Below are 16928 nucleotides of genomic sequence, written 5' to 3'. Positions count from 1 at the left end.
GACCCGAATTAATTGCTCTCGATTGCAACGGCTGACTCAGTCGTTTAACAGAGATTTCTTACTGACATTGTCGACATTGTAATTGCAAATTGCGATGTTCAATAACGATCCATTTTTTTTTTATCCAGAGAGCGAATTCATCGTAGCGTTACTTCATTATAACTGCAATGGATCAAAACATACTGGTTGGCTTTTCACAGATTTTGCTCTTTCCTAGATCTCATGCAAGACATATAAGAAATAATATACAGTACGAAGTAAAGTTTCATTGCTTGCACCATTGTATTCAACTTGTTTCACAGTGTAAGTGGTCATGTCCGGTCAGCCAGTTATGATTTCAGGATGTCTCACTTTTGTTATTTCTGGGCTTTTTATTATATCAATAAATATTAATAACATCAATACAACGTAAAATAAAATATTTATTGACAATCTAATGGATAAACCCAACACTAGAAGTTGTGGTAGTCTTCATATTCTTTTAGTGCATTTCGCATATGAAATACATATTCATAAATGTTTTAACAACTGCTTTTCCCAAAGCTTATTAAATAATAACTATGAAAAGAATAAGGAGCGATGACTTTTTTTATTACACTGAACTATCTTATATTTAATTATTCAAATTTACCGTACATAAAAATACTTATGTAACGTAAAAATATGTAAGTGAATGAAAGTGTCGCGATTGATTTTTCCTCTTTTTTTTATCGATATGAAACGAGAAACATATAATATCTTTAGTTTGTTGCTACACCCGCTGAGCACGTAGCGAAGCTCCAAATGGGAGAAAAAGTGGGCGAGAGAGAAAGTCGTGAGCGAAATATAAGCGTCGTTGTGCCATGGCGATTGTAGGATGCAGGTGTGTAGGTCGGCGCTGAAATAACAATAATGCCATTCAGCGCGGTGGCATTCGACAGTGGGGTCGGAAACAATGAAACAATCAGAGAGCTGCGAACGGGGCGGCGCCGGAAGTCAACATTGCCGGACAATGAACACTCCAGCCAGCCCCATGGTTCTCGCAAGCACCGCTCTCTCTCTCTCTCTCTCTCCCTCTCCAGCGCAAAAGCTCCGACGTCTCCTAATTAAGCGACTTCGCGCCGACTTTAATACCGCTCATCGCGCTCCAGTCCATGAATCGCCTTTTCGATGCCACGGAAAGCTTCTTCCCTGCGGATTAAGTCATTTTCCGCATTCGTAATTTTTTTGTTTGTATCTCAATATGCTGATCAACCTGGTCGGCTAGTTCGAAACAATGTGCTCTTGCAAGACAGAGACGGACTCATAAAATCTGGATTTCTTTTATTTAGGATTGTTTTTTTTTTTAATTTTTTGGGGAAAAATTACATGCGGCTTAATTAATCGTGCCTGATTATTTGTGGATTCGTATATTCACAGTGAATTATAATTTTAATAAGTTTAGAAAATGTTTTGGGTGGCAGAAAAATGCTCTTCTACTCTTACGAGCGTTTTGTACACAAGTGCAAACATAAATATATTTGATGATCCGCCCACTGACCAACTTCAATTCCACGACAATAAATCAGGTTTGAAGCTGCATCGACATTCCGAATGCGGTTTCATTCAATAATCAGAGCACGCAATCACCTCCGGGTGAAAAGAAAATGAACGCGCCAGCGCAGAGAGTTGAAGCAGCCGCGTTTCGCGGAAATATGAGCAAGCCATTGGATGCGTATCACATCGCAGCCTCTTGTCGACTTCTATTTTTCGTTGATTACTCGGGCATAATCGGATCCGGTATAGGCCAATAGCCCCGCATGATTTCGGGTTTGTCTACGGGTAACGCGGTTGTCGGGCAGCGCGCCCTCGTCTGAATGTGCTTCATTGTGTCGACGCCCACTCAAAACTTTCAATGCGAGAGAGGGAAAAAGGGGGTGTTACTGAGACAAAGCCGCGGTGATGTGTACGCCAGATCGGGCTGGAAAGAGCAGGCGAAAAAGACAAAAAGTTTACGGGATTAAAGTTGCGACGCTCGGATGCATTAACGCCGTTATCTAAAGTAGGCCACGTTTTTTCGCGATGAATGTCTATCTCAAAGCGCAGCAGCTCGAACGCGTGCAAAATAATTTGCAAATCGTCGTGCAGTACAAATGAAAACTACGGATAAGTAATGCAAGAAGCATTGGCAAAATGAAAAAGAAAAAAACTTGAAAAGAAATTGACGATGTTAAACCGCAGGATAGCAAATGAGTTTAGCGGAGCACGGTCGGTCGATGCCGTTGAGAGTTGATCTTATAACGGAAAAATAAATTGCAAATGAAAATTCTGCGTAATTGATAAGGCACACGAATCGCGGACAACAAAGAGTAAACGAATAGAACACAATGAGCTTATGCGAGGATAAAGCGGCTCGTGAATGCCTTTGACCGAAATTCATCCCTTTTCATTTGTACCCACGGGAGTTTATCGGTGACGCTCGAGTACTGCAATTATGACATTTGTGTTGCGATAATTTGGTAGTTAATACAATCATACCAAGAATAACGCATTGTTCGTGTCATTGTATTAGTTTCCGAGCGACACTGCGATCTTAGGCTGTTTCTATGAAAAACTTTTAGAAATTGTGTTTTTCGATAAACGTGTACGTGTACTATTTTATCAATAACTAATGTTCGCTCGTGCTGCGAAAGTATCGATCACCGTTGTTACGAGCTCTATTTCGATGGAACAGAAAACGATAAGCTTCGGTTGCGTGCAAAATAATATCGACAATTTCGAATGGCGTAAAAATATTCGTTCCAAATGTTACGTCAGAGCGAGAGACGTAATTGACTTATTCGACCTTACCAATTCTGATTGCTCCGAATGAAATATTCGCAAGCAGTTACTACGCGTACTACAAACTCAAAAGTGTGACCATAAAATGATCAAGAAAAAAAATAAGAGACAGCGCGCGAAAATTTAGCAGTCCGCGTACGCGAGCGTCAGTCCCTCTCATCGCTTGATCTTCCGAACGCACAGTGGTAGCTCGGCGATAGAAAGAAAGGGAGAAGTGGAGCTCGCACTCCATTGGTATGCGCGGAAGTGCTCGGGGCTCGATTGTAGGTGGCATTGTAACCGAAGAATGTCCTCGTTGGCAGAGCTCGCCCCCGTGCTGTGAGCGAAGACGCCCTGGTGCCGGACCAAGATAAGGATGCCCCCCCCCCGTAAAATTGAGAGCCGCCTCTCTCTCTCTCTCTCTATCTCTCTCTCTCTCTCTCTCTCTCTCTCTCTCTCTACGAGTTAAGATGCAATTGCCGATTTATGCGTGCGCTGTTTTCGTAACTGCAAATCGCTGTATAGATTAGCAATGTCACAAAGTACGATGGGATTGTGCCGGTATATCAAGTTGATAATTAACGAATAACAATAAAATCCAAAAAGACGCGTGACTCTTGAGAAGACAATCAGAATCTCAAGAATAAATGCTCACCGCGGCAAAAAGGGAGAGAGAGAGAGAGAGAGACAGAGAGATCGGATAAGTGCGACGTATAAAAAAATTGAAGACTGGAAAATCGGTTGGCGCCTCTTCATACGCAGTTATAGGACTTTAAAAACGACGCGATAGAGTTCCTCTCTGTCTTTCTCTTGAAAGAAAGGAAGAAAGAGAAAGAGAGAGGAAGAGAGAGGGAGAGAGGAGATGGGAAGCTGGAGAGCGTGCGGCGTAGCGCTATTCTCCATTCTGGTGTTATCTCGCCACGGAGAAAGCGCGTGATTGCCTTTATGGGGGAAGAAAGGGTCTTTTGCGGTAGCGATAATGTCTCGCGCGCCCCGACGCTATCAGAAATAAAACACGGAGGCGGGAAGGGAGGGGGGAGGGCTCCTTACTTCTACCAGGGCACGCGATCTTTACACCGGGCGCGTTCGCGAGACCTCTTGTTTTCTTGATGCGCTTATTTTCACATCTTCGCGCGGACTCTAATTACCTTTTGCTTTACCAACCCAGCGTCGCCAACCTTCGATTCGTTCGATGCTTGAACGGTAGCTCGTTCGAGAATAAATCTCTTATCCTCGTCTCTCATCGCGAATTCAACAATTCTGATTAGGGCGTATTTGAAGATGTTCGTTAACGAGCAACTTACAAACTTGTCAGCGTTGTCGGCATTAGCCGAACGCACCAAAGATCACTTACCTTTGAATTAATTAGTCAAGTTGAAATTGTTTACACTGCTGAGTGAACACCTTGGAGAATTACGCGAGTTTCGATCCTGTTATCTCGCCTCTCTCTCTCTCTCTCTCTCTCTCTCTCTCTCTGTGATTACATCCATTTCCGTGTGGAGCAAGCGAGCAGTTTATGCTCAGTCGATTTATGCCCGTTCGTCGCTATGGATATAATGTGAGTAACGAGGCTGTCGACGAAACCGCCAATTAAACTCTGTCACACGAATATAGAAGCATAGTGATCCTCAGCGTTCACAGTTATAAATGTTGAGATAACAAGTACTCAAAGTGATAAAAGATAATTGAAAATTATAACATTTATTTTTAATAACGATTAGAATAGAACAATAAGTACCTCACTTGAGAGGATTAGCTTGTCAAGTAAATAAGTCATTTAATGATCTATTTCAGTTCAAAATTTATTTACAGAGTTAATGTATTTTACAGAGGAACGTCACGAATGATATTTAACAATTACAGTTCTAATTTGTGATGGTAGTTATGGATCGATGGAGAGAGAACTTCAGAGTAGACGAGTATGTGCTAATATGATTACATTCATTTTTTTGTTGTCGCTTTCTTGCCATATGCCAATACTACAGTGCAACTATTCTTTTGTTTATTAACGATAATCGATTTCATGGATGAGATAATTTATTACGCTAACGATGATTGCAAGCGCAACAATAAAAACTATTTGAAACTTTTTACGCTTTTCGAGATAACTTACATTGAAACTTTTTTTTACAATCGTTCAGTAATTGTTATTTCACTTGAAATCCTACGATATTTTATTGTAGATCACAGAATTTGGACTACTTTACATTTTTATTCTTTTAATGTTCTTATTGGTTTTTTTATCTAACCAACATAAAAATAACAGTAACGTAAATAAACAATGTAACAATACAATAAAAATAATTATTCGACATAAGCACATTTTCATTATTCTAAAATTGTAATCTTTTGTAATAAAAAATACAAAAGCAACTATACTTACTAAAAAACAAATAATAGAATGAACATAAACAATATGTTTCATAACATAATTTCCTATAATTGAAATTAATCAAATTTTACATTACTATCGTTAAAATTGAAATGTTTAGCTAAATAATGTCAACATTTGGTTAAATTTGATATGTTAGAGTTGTATTTTGCTTAGTAATAGATGTAAAATATAAAACGAACATATCAGAAGTTCAAATCGTCATTGCTGTATAAATAAAAAAAGAATCATAAATTGTATGATTTCGGTAAGGATTCGTGCAAGTGCCACGTGCGCATTGCATATTTCGATCGAAAGTTGAACGCGCCATCATAATTTCACTATGAAACCATTGATTTTCGTCGTTTTTTACCGAATCGGCATCTAAGCATCCAAGTAAAACCTAATTAAATGAGAGCATCCGAAAGCAATGAGAATGAAATGCCGTCGAGAAGCCTAAACACGTATGCAATGAATTCGCATTGCTATCAATCGGAAAGCCAAACGCGGCAATGTAATTCCGCGGAGTACGTGGTATTGAAGCAGTGCGCATATAACGTAACCGAGACTCGAGCAGAGAGCCGCGGGCGGGCGCGCCGTCGGCAACGAGGCTTATTTCGCATGGTCGCTCGCCTAAAGGCGGCTCCGGAGATTTGCAACTCCACGGGCTTTTTTGCCCGAGCACGCGCTGCACGCAGAGGCAGAAGGGAAAATAAGTCCGCGCGCGTGTGTGTATGTTTGGATAGTTTAGCGCGAGCATAATATGTTTTGGTTATCTCATCAAAATTGGACGTCGGCGCGCTTTGTAGGGATTTTCTGACGGCGCGCGTGTCATATCGATTCAATCCTCTCTCTCTCTCTCTCTCTCTCTCTCTCTCTCCCCGCCCCCCCTCTCTCGAGAAACTTTTCCCGAACGGTAGCTCTTTCTCTCCTCCGCTTTTTCGCCTAGTTCCCTTCTCCTTTTCATGCGGAAAGGGAAATGCCATTTTTTTTTCTTCTCCAGAGCGACAGAGAGGAGAAAGAAAAAAAAAAGCGCACGTTCACGACTCATTTTCGTGCTTAATGACCAAAAAATTGTCGCTCTTTTTTGGCTCCTGGATTCTATTTACGCCCACACGTGTACCTTTTTTTAAGGTTTTGCGCTCGTGCTCGATGGCTCGTTTCAATTTGAAAACGGCTCCAAGTCGCGGGGATTTCACATGGCTGGCAAACTTGGGACTTTGTAATTTGAGCGAGATTGCATCGTAATCGATGTGTGTGATGAGAAATGCATTGGATTTGAACGTAAAAGCGATATGGTATATGAATAAGGAACCTCATACACGGGAATAATACGATAAAAGTAAAATAGAATCTATTCACTGTCGAATTCAAAGGAAACTTATGCCCGACACAATTTTGTTTTACCAAAGTCAAAGCGAAATTGCATTCCTGTTAAAATCTCATTTCATTACTTTTGTAAGAATTTCTGCAGATAAAATTATTATTTTGTTATAAATGTCCGAATATCGATATAGTTATTGTTTCGAAATATATCGCTCGCCTTCGAAAAGAAAAACTTGCACAAATCTGTACCTACTTAAACAGCAAATATAAATCACAACGCTTTCGCAAAATAAACTCACTCGACATATTTTACTGAACGCTGGCAACGGACGACGGTCTTGCGCTCTCCTCAAGGTTCCTCGTGGTGGTCAGATTGGTGGCAGCCAGTTGGGCAGGAATAGGCGAAAGTATGGGTGGTACTTGTCGCCACCAGTCGGCGCTAACGTTACCCCAAGCGAGCTGGTTCCCCCGCAGGTCCGGGAGAACCGGAAGCGGTCTTCATATGACATGACTGCGAGGTGAACTTGCCGCGAGACTCTGAACGGAGAAGTTAGTCAGCGGTTTTGGCGAGGCTGATGATATCGTCGTCGTTGTCGTCATCGTTGTTGTCGGTGGATTGATCGGTCTGGGTATCGCTGGTTTCATCTCGGATTTCTCGACAATGATGGGCGACGAGGAAGACGTGGTCGAGTAACGGTCCTCGGACTTGTCGTCGTGATCTTGGGCTAGCGCGGCTCGCTCTGTCGATGCTTCGAATGAGTCGTCGCTGAATTTACGAAAGTCTTTGGAATCCTTGCTTTCTAAACTGAAGCGGTCGTCCTCCGCTCGCGCCGGACTTGGAAACGGACGGTCTTCTGGTTTACCTGGTAGGAAACTTGGCCTTTTCACGTCTTTCGTGGGACTTGGGCAACCGCAATTCACCTGGACACACAGATTCAGACATTATCATGAATATTAAGACAATATTTTGCTAACACGAGTAAAAGTGACTAAAATAATCATCACTACACAGTACGACAAATATTTTCACTGTGTTGTATTGCTTAAACGACAAATTTGGTTTCTAAATTAAGAATGACAGCTTATTTTTGAATATCTTTTTTTAACAACGTTGAATAACGTAACGAAATATTAACCTGCAAGCAGTTCGGTGCTGTGAGTCCAGGCCACGCAACTCCCTGCGGGTTCGAGTAAAAGCTTCCTCCCGACCCGTACAGTGCTTGAAAGGCCAAATCAGCTGCGAGCTTGCCACCGTTGAAGTCTTCGCCAATTTTATGTTGTATTGGATAGAGATGATAAGGAAAGGGGTGGAAAAACCTCGGGATTTTAAGGTCTTCCGCGTGCTGTATGAGTGGATGATTGCCGAGGCTTGGTGTACCCAGCGGTGGACCTAATAAGCCTCGTGATATCGTACTCAGATGATTGTGATGTTCGTTGCTTGGCATGTTGAGGGGCGAGAGTCCAAAACCGAATTTGTTTTCTTTCTTGATGACGGACTTGGGCTTCCGTCGAGGGCGATACTTGTAGTCCGGGTGCTCCTTCATGTGCAGCGCCCTGAAACCGAATGTTATAGCGTGATAGTTTACGGCTAATGGCGTTATTCGGAGCGATTGTACGTACGAGGGCGCGGGAGGCGGTGAACTTTTTAAGATTTCAGAGAGCGAGACGGTTCACTTCTGTTATTATATATTGAAGTAAAGTGTACGTGAAAATATTACGCATTGAAGTCACTGGCAATGACATGAAAGTTGCTATAATAAGAGAATTGAAATTTCCCGTGTGATTGGCATTGATTTGTGGATTCACAATCGCCTATCTATAACTCAGCGAAGCTATAAAAATCACTGAATAGAGCGAAATTGTAATATCACGAAAAGATAAGAGCGCGAAAAATTATTGTCAAAATGCCATCAAGAGCGAAGGCGCTATGGAACCATTGTCGGCCGAACAACAGCGAGAATTGTCGCAGTGCGCACGGAGCGAGATAAGGCAGCCCGTTTCGTCTTTTCCTTTTTCTCTTCTTCTATTTGACTTTGCCGGGTAAAAAGCGTATCATTCGCGCGATGCGCCTCTTCTCCCCAAATACGCGAGATTACGCGTTTCCGAGAAATTTCACTGCTCTCACTGGGGCGACCGTCAGCAACTTCTTATCACCGACGCAGGTATACCTGCCAGCGTTATCGCGGATTTTCGTTATTTTATTTTTTTCAAGCCGAGAATATAAAGCCCTCGAGAGAAAGAACAACAAATGTCGGTTTGTACTCGTGTGTACGTGTGGGTAGCACATATACTTGTTATCTGACGTCGGGGATGGCCGTCAAACGCTGATAGGCCTAAGCGCTTACGCAAATAGATATCTCTTGTCTGAGTTCGAGGTGTTACATGCCTCAAGGGCACTTCTCTCTTTCGAAGAGTGAACAAAGCTGACACTAACCTTACTGTCGATAATAGTCCAGTGTTACATTCTATCGATATTCTATTTTTTTCGTTATCTTCGGTCAGTTAAATGGAGTCTGTTGTCGACTGTTTATTCTAGTTTTTGAGACTTCAAATGTCATTTTTTCTCGTGAACGGTGCGAGTCAATGAATGAAATTCTTGTATTATCTTCGGAATTCACACCGAATTGCTTTATATTGAATCATCATTTTTAAAATATAAATAGATTTAGCGAAAAAATTTACTTGATGTTTGCACATCTTTATAAGATCAACTTTATCTTAAACAAGTAAGTTTTCCCTTATGGAGGTTAATATTCTTTTGAACAGCATTTTATTTCAATGTTTACTTTGCAAATCCATAAATTTACTCTTGTCACTCTCCGTTTCAAATTCTTTCTTTTTAGTTATAGTTTCAAGAAAAAAGCAACAATATTTTGTCATTAAAAAAAATGCTATCTTCTAATTTTAATTATGAATTTCGTTACTGCATGTTCAATGTCCATTGGGTATTTACTGCAATAATTTAATTTTGTAAGCGATTACTACAAATTAATTTGTAAATATTGTAACAAGTTAGTAAACTCGTATTTTTTTTAACATTCAATTTGAAGCTTATCAATAGTGCAAATCGGGTAATCTTAAATGAAAATGCTGTGATATATAGATGAGAAATGTGCACGAAGTAAAGTAACGGTAAAAATATTTTTGAAGCACATTTATAAACTTTAACTTTGGCTCGAATCTTTTCATTTGCAAAAACTGCAATCACCGTAAACGTAATGCCGTCAAATAAAATTTACCAGGAAGTAATCAAAGTGAAGACAATAAAAGATTGCACTGTTCGCAAGATAGCGACGGCGCGTCCTGGTCATGCATGAAACAAACGTGGCACAAGGTGGCAAAGGTGTCTCGTACGAAATCAAACATCAGTAGATAATAAAGCGTTTCTTCTCCCTTTTATCGCGCTCTTCGTCTTTCGCTGCCCGATAAAACCTCGCACGCGAGAAAGAAAGACGAGCGGAGCTATTTGTTGTAAATATCTTGTACACACAAAACGCGCACCGGACGTCGTCGTCGTCGCCGTCGTCGCGCGCGCGCGCTCTTTTTTTTTCCGTTGATATCTCGGGTGCATAATGCCCCATTATGTGTATATATACGTATATGTATAACCTCCCTCGACCATGTTCGTGCGTATATCTTACACTTCTTTTATTCGGCTCCTTTTTCTTCTTTCTTCTCCCTTTCCCGAGCGATAAAAAGAATAGAATGGAGACAAGAAGTCGAAAAATTCTTTTTCTTTCTCGCGCCTTATGAAAGTATTATCTATACGTTTGCTTGCACGCTGGGCCAAATATTTTGTTCGCCTTGCTGCTTTTTAGTCTATATTTTACTTTATTTCGACGCGAAAGTAAACGCGAACGTTTGCGCTGACACAGATTCGCGTCTTTTTCGATTTGACGATTCAACTTTTTTTTTCCCTCTTCTTCACATTGTTCAACATTGCATTTCAATATTTTACCACGTTTATCTCTGACGTATTTATTCCAAAGCGCGCCACATTCTCGCGCACATATATAAGCCATCAATTCTCATCGGCTGGCCCGCGAACACTAAATAAAAGGCAAAGGCGTCGAAAAAAAAAAAAAAAAAAAAAAAAACAAGCGTGCGCTACACGGCAGTGCGCACCACGGGGATGATCCTCGCGCGTAGCATACGCGTGCAGGCACTAGCAGCGCACTTTTGCAGGTTTATCGCGCGAGCAGCGCGCGTCGAGCAAATTTCTAAAGATTACGTAGGCTCCCCGATGTTTATGCATTTATGCTGAATTATTGTGGCGAGAGCAAAGTGCAGCGGGACGGTGGGGAGAGGTAGGCAGGCTTTAGCAATGTTTATGCTGATTTACGCTTTGTGCTATCTGCCGGCGACACATTGTCCAAGAATTATTATTCCGTTCTTCTCTCCAGTTTTGCCCTAGGTCGTCCGCACTTGCGCGCCTCTGTTCGCGCGTTCGCTTTTGTCTCGCTATTTGCCCCCCCCCCCCTCCCCCCCGCCGCTGTCGCTCGTCGCCCATGCTTTTCGCACGCTCCGTATCGGCTAATTCGATTTGCATACGCGAGTTATACTCTTTGCCTGCCTCGCTGTTTACTGCGCGTACGATCGCGTTGCTCCTGTTCTTGCGACTTATGTCGACTTTCCGTTGTGCATAGATAAACGTTTAGAGAAATTAACGAGAGCTACCGTTTTGACATTCGAGCTCTGGGTTTTTCTAAATTTCGATGATTCCACGAGCGTTGCCGCAATCCAATTTCGACAAGAGAATTGCAGCCAGCTCGCGTAATGATTTGTTAAAATGATAAGCGCGAGAAGAAAGCTGCAATATCGATTACTGAAATGACCAATAAAAGCTGTCAGCACAGCGCGCGACGAATAAAAGGGCTTTGAGCAGAAATCAGCGAAAGGTGTCGAGATATCACACCCACATGGGCGCTCTGTGTATATGCGTGTGTGTGTGTGTGTGTGTGTGTGTGCATAGGGGACGGCGCGCACGCGTTTCGTTGAAAAATTGAAGGCGTGCACGCGCCTCTCGAAACTGATCACGAGGGTTCGTTCACGTCTCGTCCGAAGGGTTGCCATCGCACCATAATAGAAATCTGCTTGAGTCCACGGTGATTACTTTTTACTGCATGTTTTCTTCACGCATGTTATTCCATTTGAATTCATTGTTTCGCCATCCGCACTACTTTCAAAGCTTCTTCTTTTCTTTTATTTCGATTTTGATAAGTCTTTTTTCATCCGGCGATTAACACACGAGATTATCGGGCGTATGTTTCATCGCTGTGAATATGCTTGGTTGCTTTGCATTTGTTTTAATTGCAGATTAATTTTTGACCACGGCATTCGCCGAGAAGATCTTCATTAGTCGATGTGACCTAGTGATGTTACATCATAAAAGCAGTTTTTTACTTTTGTTATATTCGTGATCGTCATCGTTATCAATTTCAGAAAACACAAGCAGTGACTTCTTAACTTGATATTTCTCAAATTATGAAAAATTCATATTTTTATTAGATGACAATTATTAGTTCTTATTTCGAGTAAAACTTGAATAATACAAAATACATATTTTTTTCAAGAGCTCTGCAAGATTCAATAATTCTTTTAATGTACAATAATTCATATCCAGGTTGTATTGTAGTACAAAAGATGTATTATTTTCAATCCAATAACTGATTTTGCTGCGTGTGAATAAAATGTATCGCTAATTTATAGTGATGCAGCTTTTTATGAAAATGATCAATAAAAAAGAGAAAAAAAATGGACACTTTTGTTTGTCAATCCACTTGGCGGTCACAAGCCCGAAGAATCCTATACAGCGGCGCGCGTATTTCAAGTGGAGTAAACACCTCATTGCCGCGGGAAAGGAGGCAAAAAGTCGAAACAAAAAAAGTATAGCGAGCAAATGGCAGCAGCAGCAGCATCAGCGTCGGAGGAGCGAAATGGAAGAAAAGGGGCGGTGGGAGGCAAACAGGCAGGGCGGGCAGGCGCAAATCCTTTTAAATCCACACAATTGCGACAATGGGGCTTTATTTGTTATCTCGAGGGCCACATTGTGAGTCGTCGGGCGGCGGCGCGCGCGCGAGCGAGAGAGAAAGCACACCGGACAGATTACGTCGGAGAGGGTAGAGACGCGCGACCAGTGGCAGTGGCGTGACGACTTTATCATCGTGCCAGCGCTTTTTACCTTCCTCGCCCGTAAAAATGGATTTGGCGCCGGGAGGATCCTCTCTTGTCTTCTGCGCGCTCGCATCATCCTTTTTTCTCCCGCGTGTTGTGCATACCGCCTAAGAAGCTTAAGCCTCGTTTGCATGCAAACTTATATGGAACGCGTTACTTTTTCCTCTGCCCCCCCCCCCCCCTCTCGCCGTTGTTCCCGTGGCTTTCTCCGATTAGCGACATTATTTCGTCGAGGGCGCATACACACGCGCGGGCTGCGATAAATTTGATGATGGCGATAAATTTTTGGATATTTTGCTGGCCGCTTGCCTAAAGCTGGATTATCACTCATTTGATTTGTGCGTCGATGCCCCGCGCGCTCATCACTTGAATTATCACCGATCTTGCATTTATTATTTTCAATTTTTGTTTTCCTCGTCGCTGCCAACTTCACGATAAATACACCATTATCGTTTATTTAATTTGTGCTCGGCTAAACCGAATTTACATTGTGTTTATTGAAAAATAGATATCGCACGCCAAACGCGACTGCGTAAATGTTTACAACGGCTCGTCGTATCTTTATTCAAAGAGTCTATGTTTATTTTTGTAATCGATTGATCGATACTTTGCGCAAAGAAAAAGTCTCGTTTTCATCGCTTTTGCAACCTCCAATACCGCCGTCCCTTTCTCCGTGTAGTTGTCTTTTTCCTTTCAAATTTGCATGCTTTTCTTTCTCTTTGTCCATCAATCTTTTCGTCGGCCAACGAAGGATAGATAAACCATCGGTTTTCCTTTTCGAGCTTCCTTGCTCGAAGCTTTTCATTAGCGTCACGGCCTTTTGTTTTCTCTCTGTCAATCCTCCGATTGTCGCACTTGGCGCCCGGCTATATTTGATTCGGGGACTTTTCCTCTACTCTTTTTCCCTTCTTTTTTTGTTTCATGAAAAATCGAATGCGCGTCTTTTCAATTTCCGGCCAGCAACGCAGACTTCCTGAAAGCGAGGCAGATATCGCGCGCGAGAAAAATCCCGCGAGCTTCGAGAATAAAAGGAGATCCCCGAGTCCATACAGATATATTTTGCTGTATGGCTTTCTTTCCTCTTTCTCTCCGCGTGTGACTTAAAGTACACACACGCGTACCGAATGAGAATAGAAAAGTATCGTGGGGTGGAAATCAAAATATCCAATTTCGTCTTCATTCTTTGTGCGATACACTTCCTTTTTCCTCGGCTGCTCGGCATGATCAGGCTTTACCGTCCGATCTGTCCATAATATATGTACTCCCCAATGACGAGTGAAAGAAAAGAAAAATTATTTGAAATCATCTCTTTCGCCGCCGACTGAAAAATCGTTTTGAAACGACTGTACTCGTGCGTATTCTACGGTGCCCAAAAATAAATATACAGCAGCCGCCAAACGCTTAGGTCTGTACAAACGGCGAGCCGTCGGCGTGGCGTGTATTTATAAAAGCGATAATTCGATGGGAATCGACGAGAGGACTTAGGTCGACTAAATAAGCTCATAACAGTGATTAAATATTCATAGTGGGCAATGAAGAAGACCCCTAAGCTTATAAACACAACAGTCGCGCGTTCGGCTCTCGTCCTTTCTGCGTGCAGTCCCCCCATCCCTACTTTCTCTTGTTATTATGCCTCGATATCGGGCTTAGAGCACTAGATAGACTGCGGGGTGTGAGAATCAAAATATAGAAATGCATGCTACTAGAGCTGTGTGAAATATACGGCTCCTGAGGAATACATTCTTACAACTGTTACTTCACAATTTTTCTCGTCGATCCTTGTCTTGACGACAGAGTATGATTAGAAGTAGTTGTGATGATTTGCCAACCGATGCACACATGTGCACCAATTTTTCATATTAAATTAAACAGATTGAATCAATTTGCCAGCTTAGCGCACACAGCCTTTGCAGTCGAGATTGAATCGACGATAGACATCAAACGAAAATTCATCAAGGGTGTGCGCGTAATCGGCTAAGTTCGCTCGAGCGTGAAAAGTGGCGAGCAACGACAAAGAAAGAGAAAAAGAAAAACACGGGCGCGTAGGTAGTTCATCGATGGCAAAAAAGGGGGAGGGGGGGGCAAAGCGAGAGCGAGAAACAAGCGGACGATCAGCGAGCGATCAGCCATCAAAACGCCCGCGGCTTGGGCAACAATGCGCGGTATTACGAGCTAGCCCGCGGGCTTATTCGCTGCTGTCCTCTCTCCCCCATCCCTGTTTTCGCTCTCGCGAGACAACGCCCCCTCTCGCGCGCCGCGACGCAATAATTTCGCTCTCCAGTGCCTTCGGCCGGTAGCTAAAGTGCAATTAGCCGTACGGCGCAAAGAGAAGTAGCCGGACGACGGGCGCTCCGATTAATCGGCGCGGCGATCCTGCCCACTTCTTGTCTTTCGATCGTTTCGCGAACCCGCGATTTGCTCTCGCTAATTTCATACTCTCTCGCTCTCGTTGCGCGACCCGCCTATCTTAACTTTTTCCATCGCTAATGGCACCGTCAATTGTTTATTGGACGAAGAAATATTCGAAAAATACTTTAAAAATAGTTTAATATTAAATCCGTCTCCGTATAGGTAAGATTTTAGAATCGCACGAACGATCATTTCGATAATAATTTCGCGAAGTGAATTGATTATAATTGCGACGACAGTCGCGGGAAGAATTAGAGGATAAAGAATTTGAGAAACGCTCAATGAACTCATTCGAAAACGAAGCTCGAGGGCGTTATCCACAAACATTGTACGTACCTCAATCGTTTAGCTTCGTCGATGAACGGTCGTTTTTCGCCTTCACTCAGAAGTTTCCACTCGGCACCCAGCCTCTTTGAGATCTCGGAATTGTGCATTTTCGGATGCTCTTGAGCCATTTTACGCCGCTGTCCGCGAGACCAGACCATGAACGCATTCATAGGTCTTTTTATGTGTTCGTTGTGTAAACTTTTTGAAGACATCTTCGACGGTCCCTGTCGTTCAGCTGAAGTATTGCACGTGACTGATTCAATGTTTTTCTACGATAGCACTTTTAAATTTATAGTGACGCCTCTATTTTTTCGCGTTCATTACCCGCACGTAGAAAGATCACTCAATACCATCATGCCAATCAGTTTTTTTTGCGTCACAGCGCACTAAATACAACCGTTATTTTTCACCTATAAATTCAATTCACGATCAACACACTGATTCTTTTTCAGTCTTTTCGGAGTATTCCAACTACAATCACTTCAGGAAAGTGTTTGCCTGAAAATGCACGAAAGGAAGGAATTGAGCAATGAAAAAAAAACTTTAATGTATTGTTGATAAATGTTCCAATGAAAAGAGAAGAAAATTTAGCGCGCGGACGAATCGTTTATTGTTCAACTATGGCTTATCTAAAATAAAACTGACCTTCATATATACTCGACGCAGCTTTCTCGACAAATATTTCATTTTTCCATTCACTTCCAGTAATTAACAAAAATTGAAAGGTCGACACGGACGTTGATACGACGAGACGAAGACGGATACTCGGCTCGCAGTGCGCTCTCGTGCTCGACTCCGGCTTCTTCGGGGTAGCTGTGCGCGGGTGGGGCGCCAACCAATGGGATCTTTCCATGGTTCGCGATTGGCCGGAACGAACATGGCATGGCGGCGCAACGTGCAACAGGTGACGGTGCGGAGGTGAGCAACTCGCGAGTTTACATATATCACACGTGTATTGTATATAGATGCTACCCTTGTTTTATCACTGAACGTTTTTTTACTGTCACAGAGCAGTCGAAATGTAAACCAAATTAACTTCGAAAATTTAACGAAATATCTTTCCTTTGATGGAAAATATAGAAAAAAATTTATAATAAATAGTACTTATCTTTATTCATCAATACAACTAACTGTGAGAAAAATAGTTCAAAAATTGGAATAGTTATGATTAAAAAACGTACTATACTTGCAAAGAATTCTAGTTCTAATTATATTCAATTTTCATAATCGAAATTTTCGATTTCGAGAGTAGCGTTTATTTGTATGGAATGCTGCCGTGTTTATTTATCGTATGTCAAAATATTGTTTATTGTATAAAAAAATTTCCCGCTAATTTCTTTGCATGGTTAAATTTATTTATATTGTTAAATTACGAATATTTATTTGCAGTACCCGTGTAACGAAAATAGATCCCTAAAAATCACGACGATGAAATGTATCATTTGTTGCATACTTTTTTGACGTTTCGCCGTTATTCATTCATTTTTCACTCTTGATAGTACTTAAATTCTCTGGAACGGTTTATGCTGTACCATTTTATGAC

At 42.0% G+C, this 16928-nt stretch overlaps 1 protein-coding gene across 1 annotated transcript; it reads right to left on the bottom strand.

Moving 5' to 3' along the window:
- Positions 1–4573: 4573 nt before the first annotated feature.
- On the bottom strand, positions 4574–16166 carry LOC131666722 (transcription factor Sox-21-B-like). The gene is made up of 4 exons (XM_058939584.1): positions 16031–16166; positions 15395–15883; positions 7612–8029; positions 4574–7396 (listed from the first exon to the last, which is right to left on the bottom strand). Exons 2-4 carry the CDS (start codon positions 15595–15597, stop codon positions 6974–6976), a joined length of 1044 nt encoding a protein of 347 aa, XP_058795567.1. The 5' UTR covers positions 15598–15883; positions 16031–16166; the 3' UTR covers positions 4574–6973.
- Positions 16167–16928: the final 762 nt, after the last annotated feature.

Source organism: Phymastichus coffea, unplaced genomic scaffold (genome assembly GCF_024137745.1).
Source record: "Phymastichus coffea isolate CEN01 unplaced genomic scaffold, Cenicafe_Pcof_1.1 PCOF00060, whole genome shotgun sequence".
Taxonomy (NCBI): Eukaryota; Metazoa; Arthropoda; class Insecta; order Hymenoptera; family Eulophidae; genus Phymastichus; species Phymastichus coffea.
Note: the sequence above shows the minus strand (reverse complement) of the source record. Positions and strands in the feature narration are given on the sequence as shown.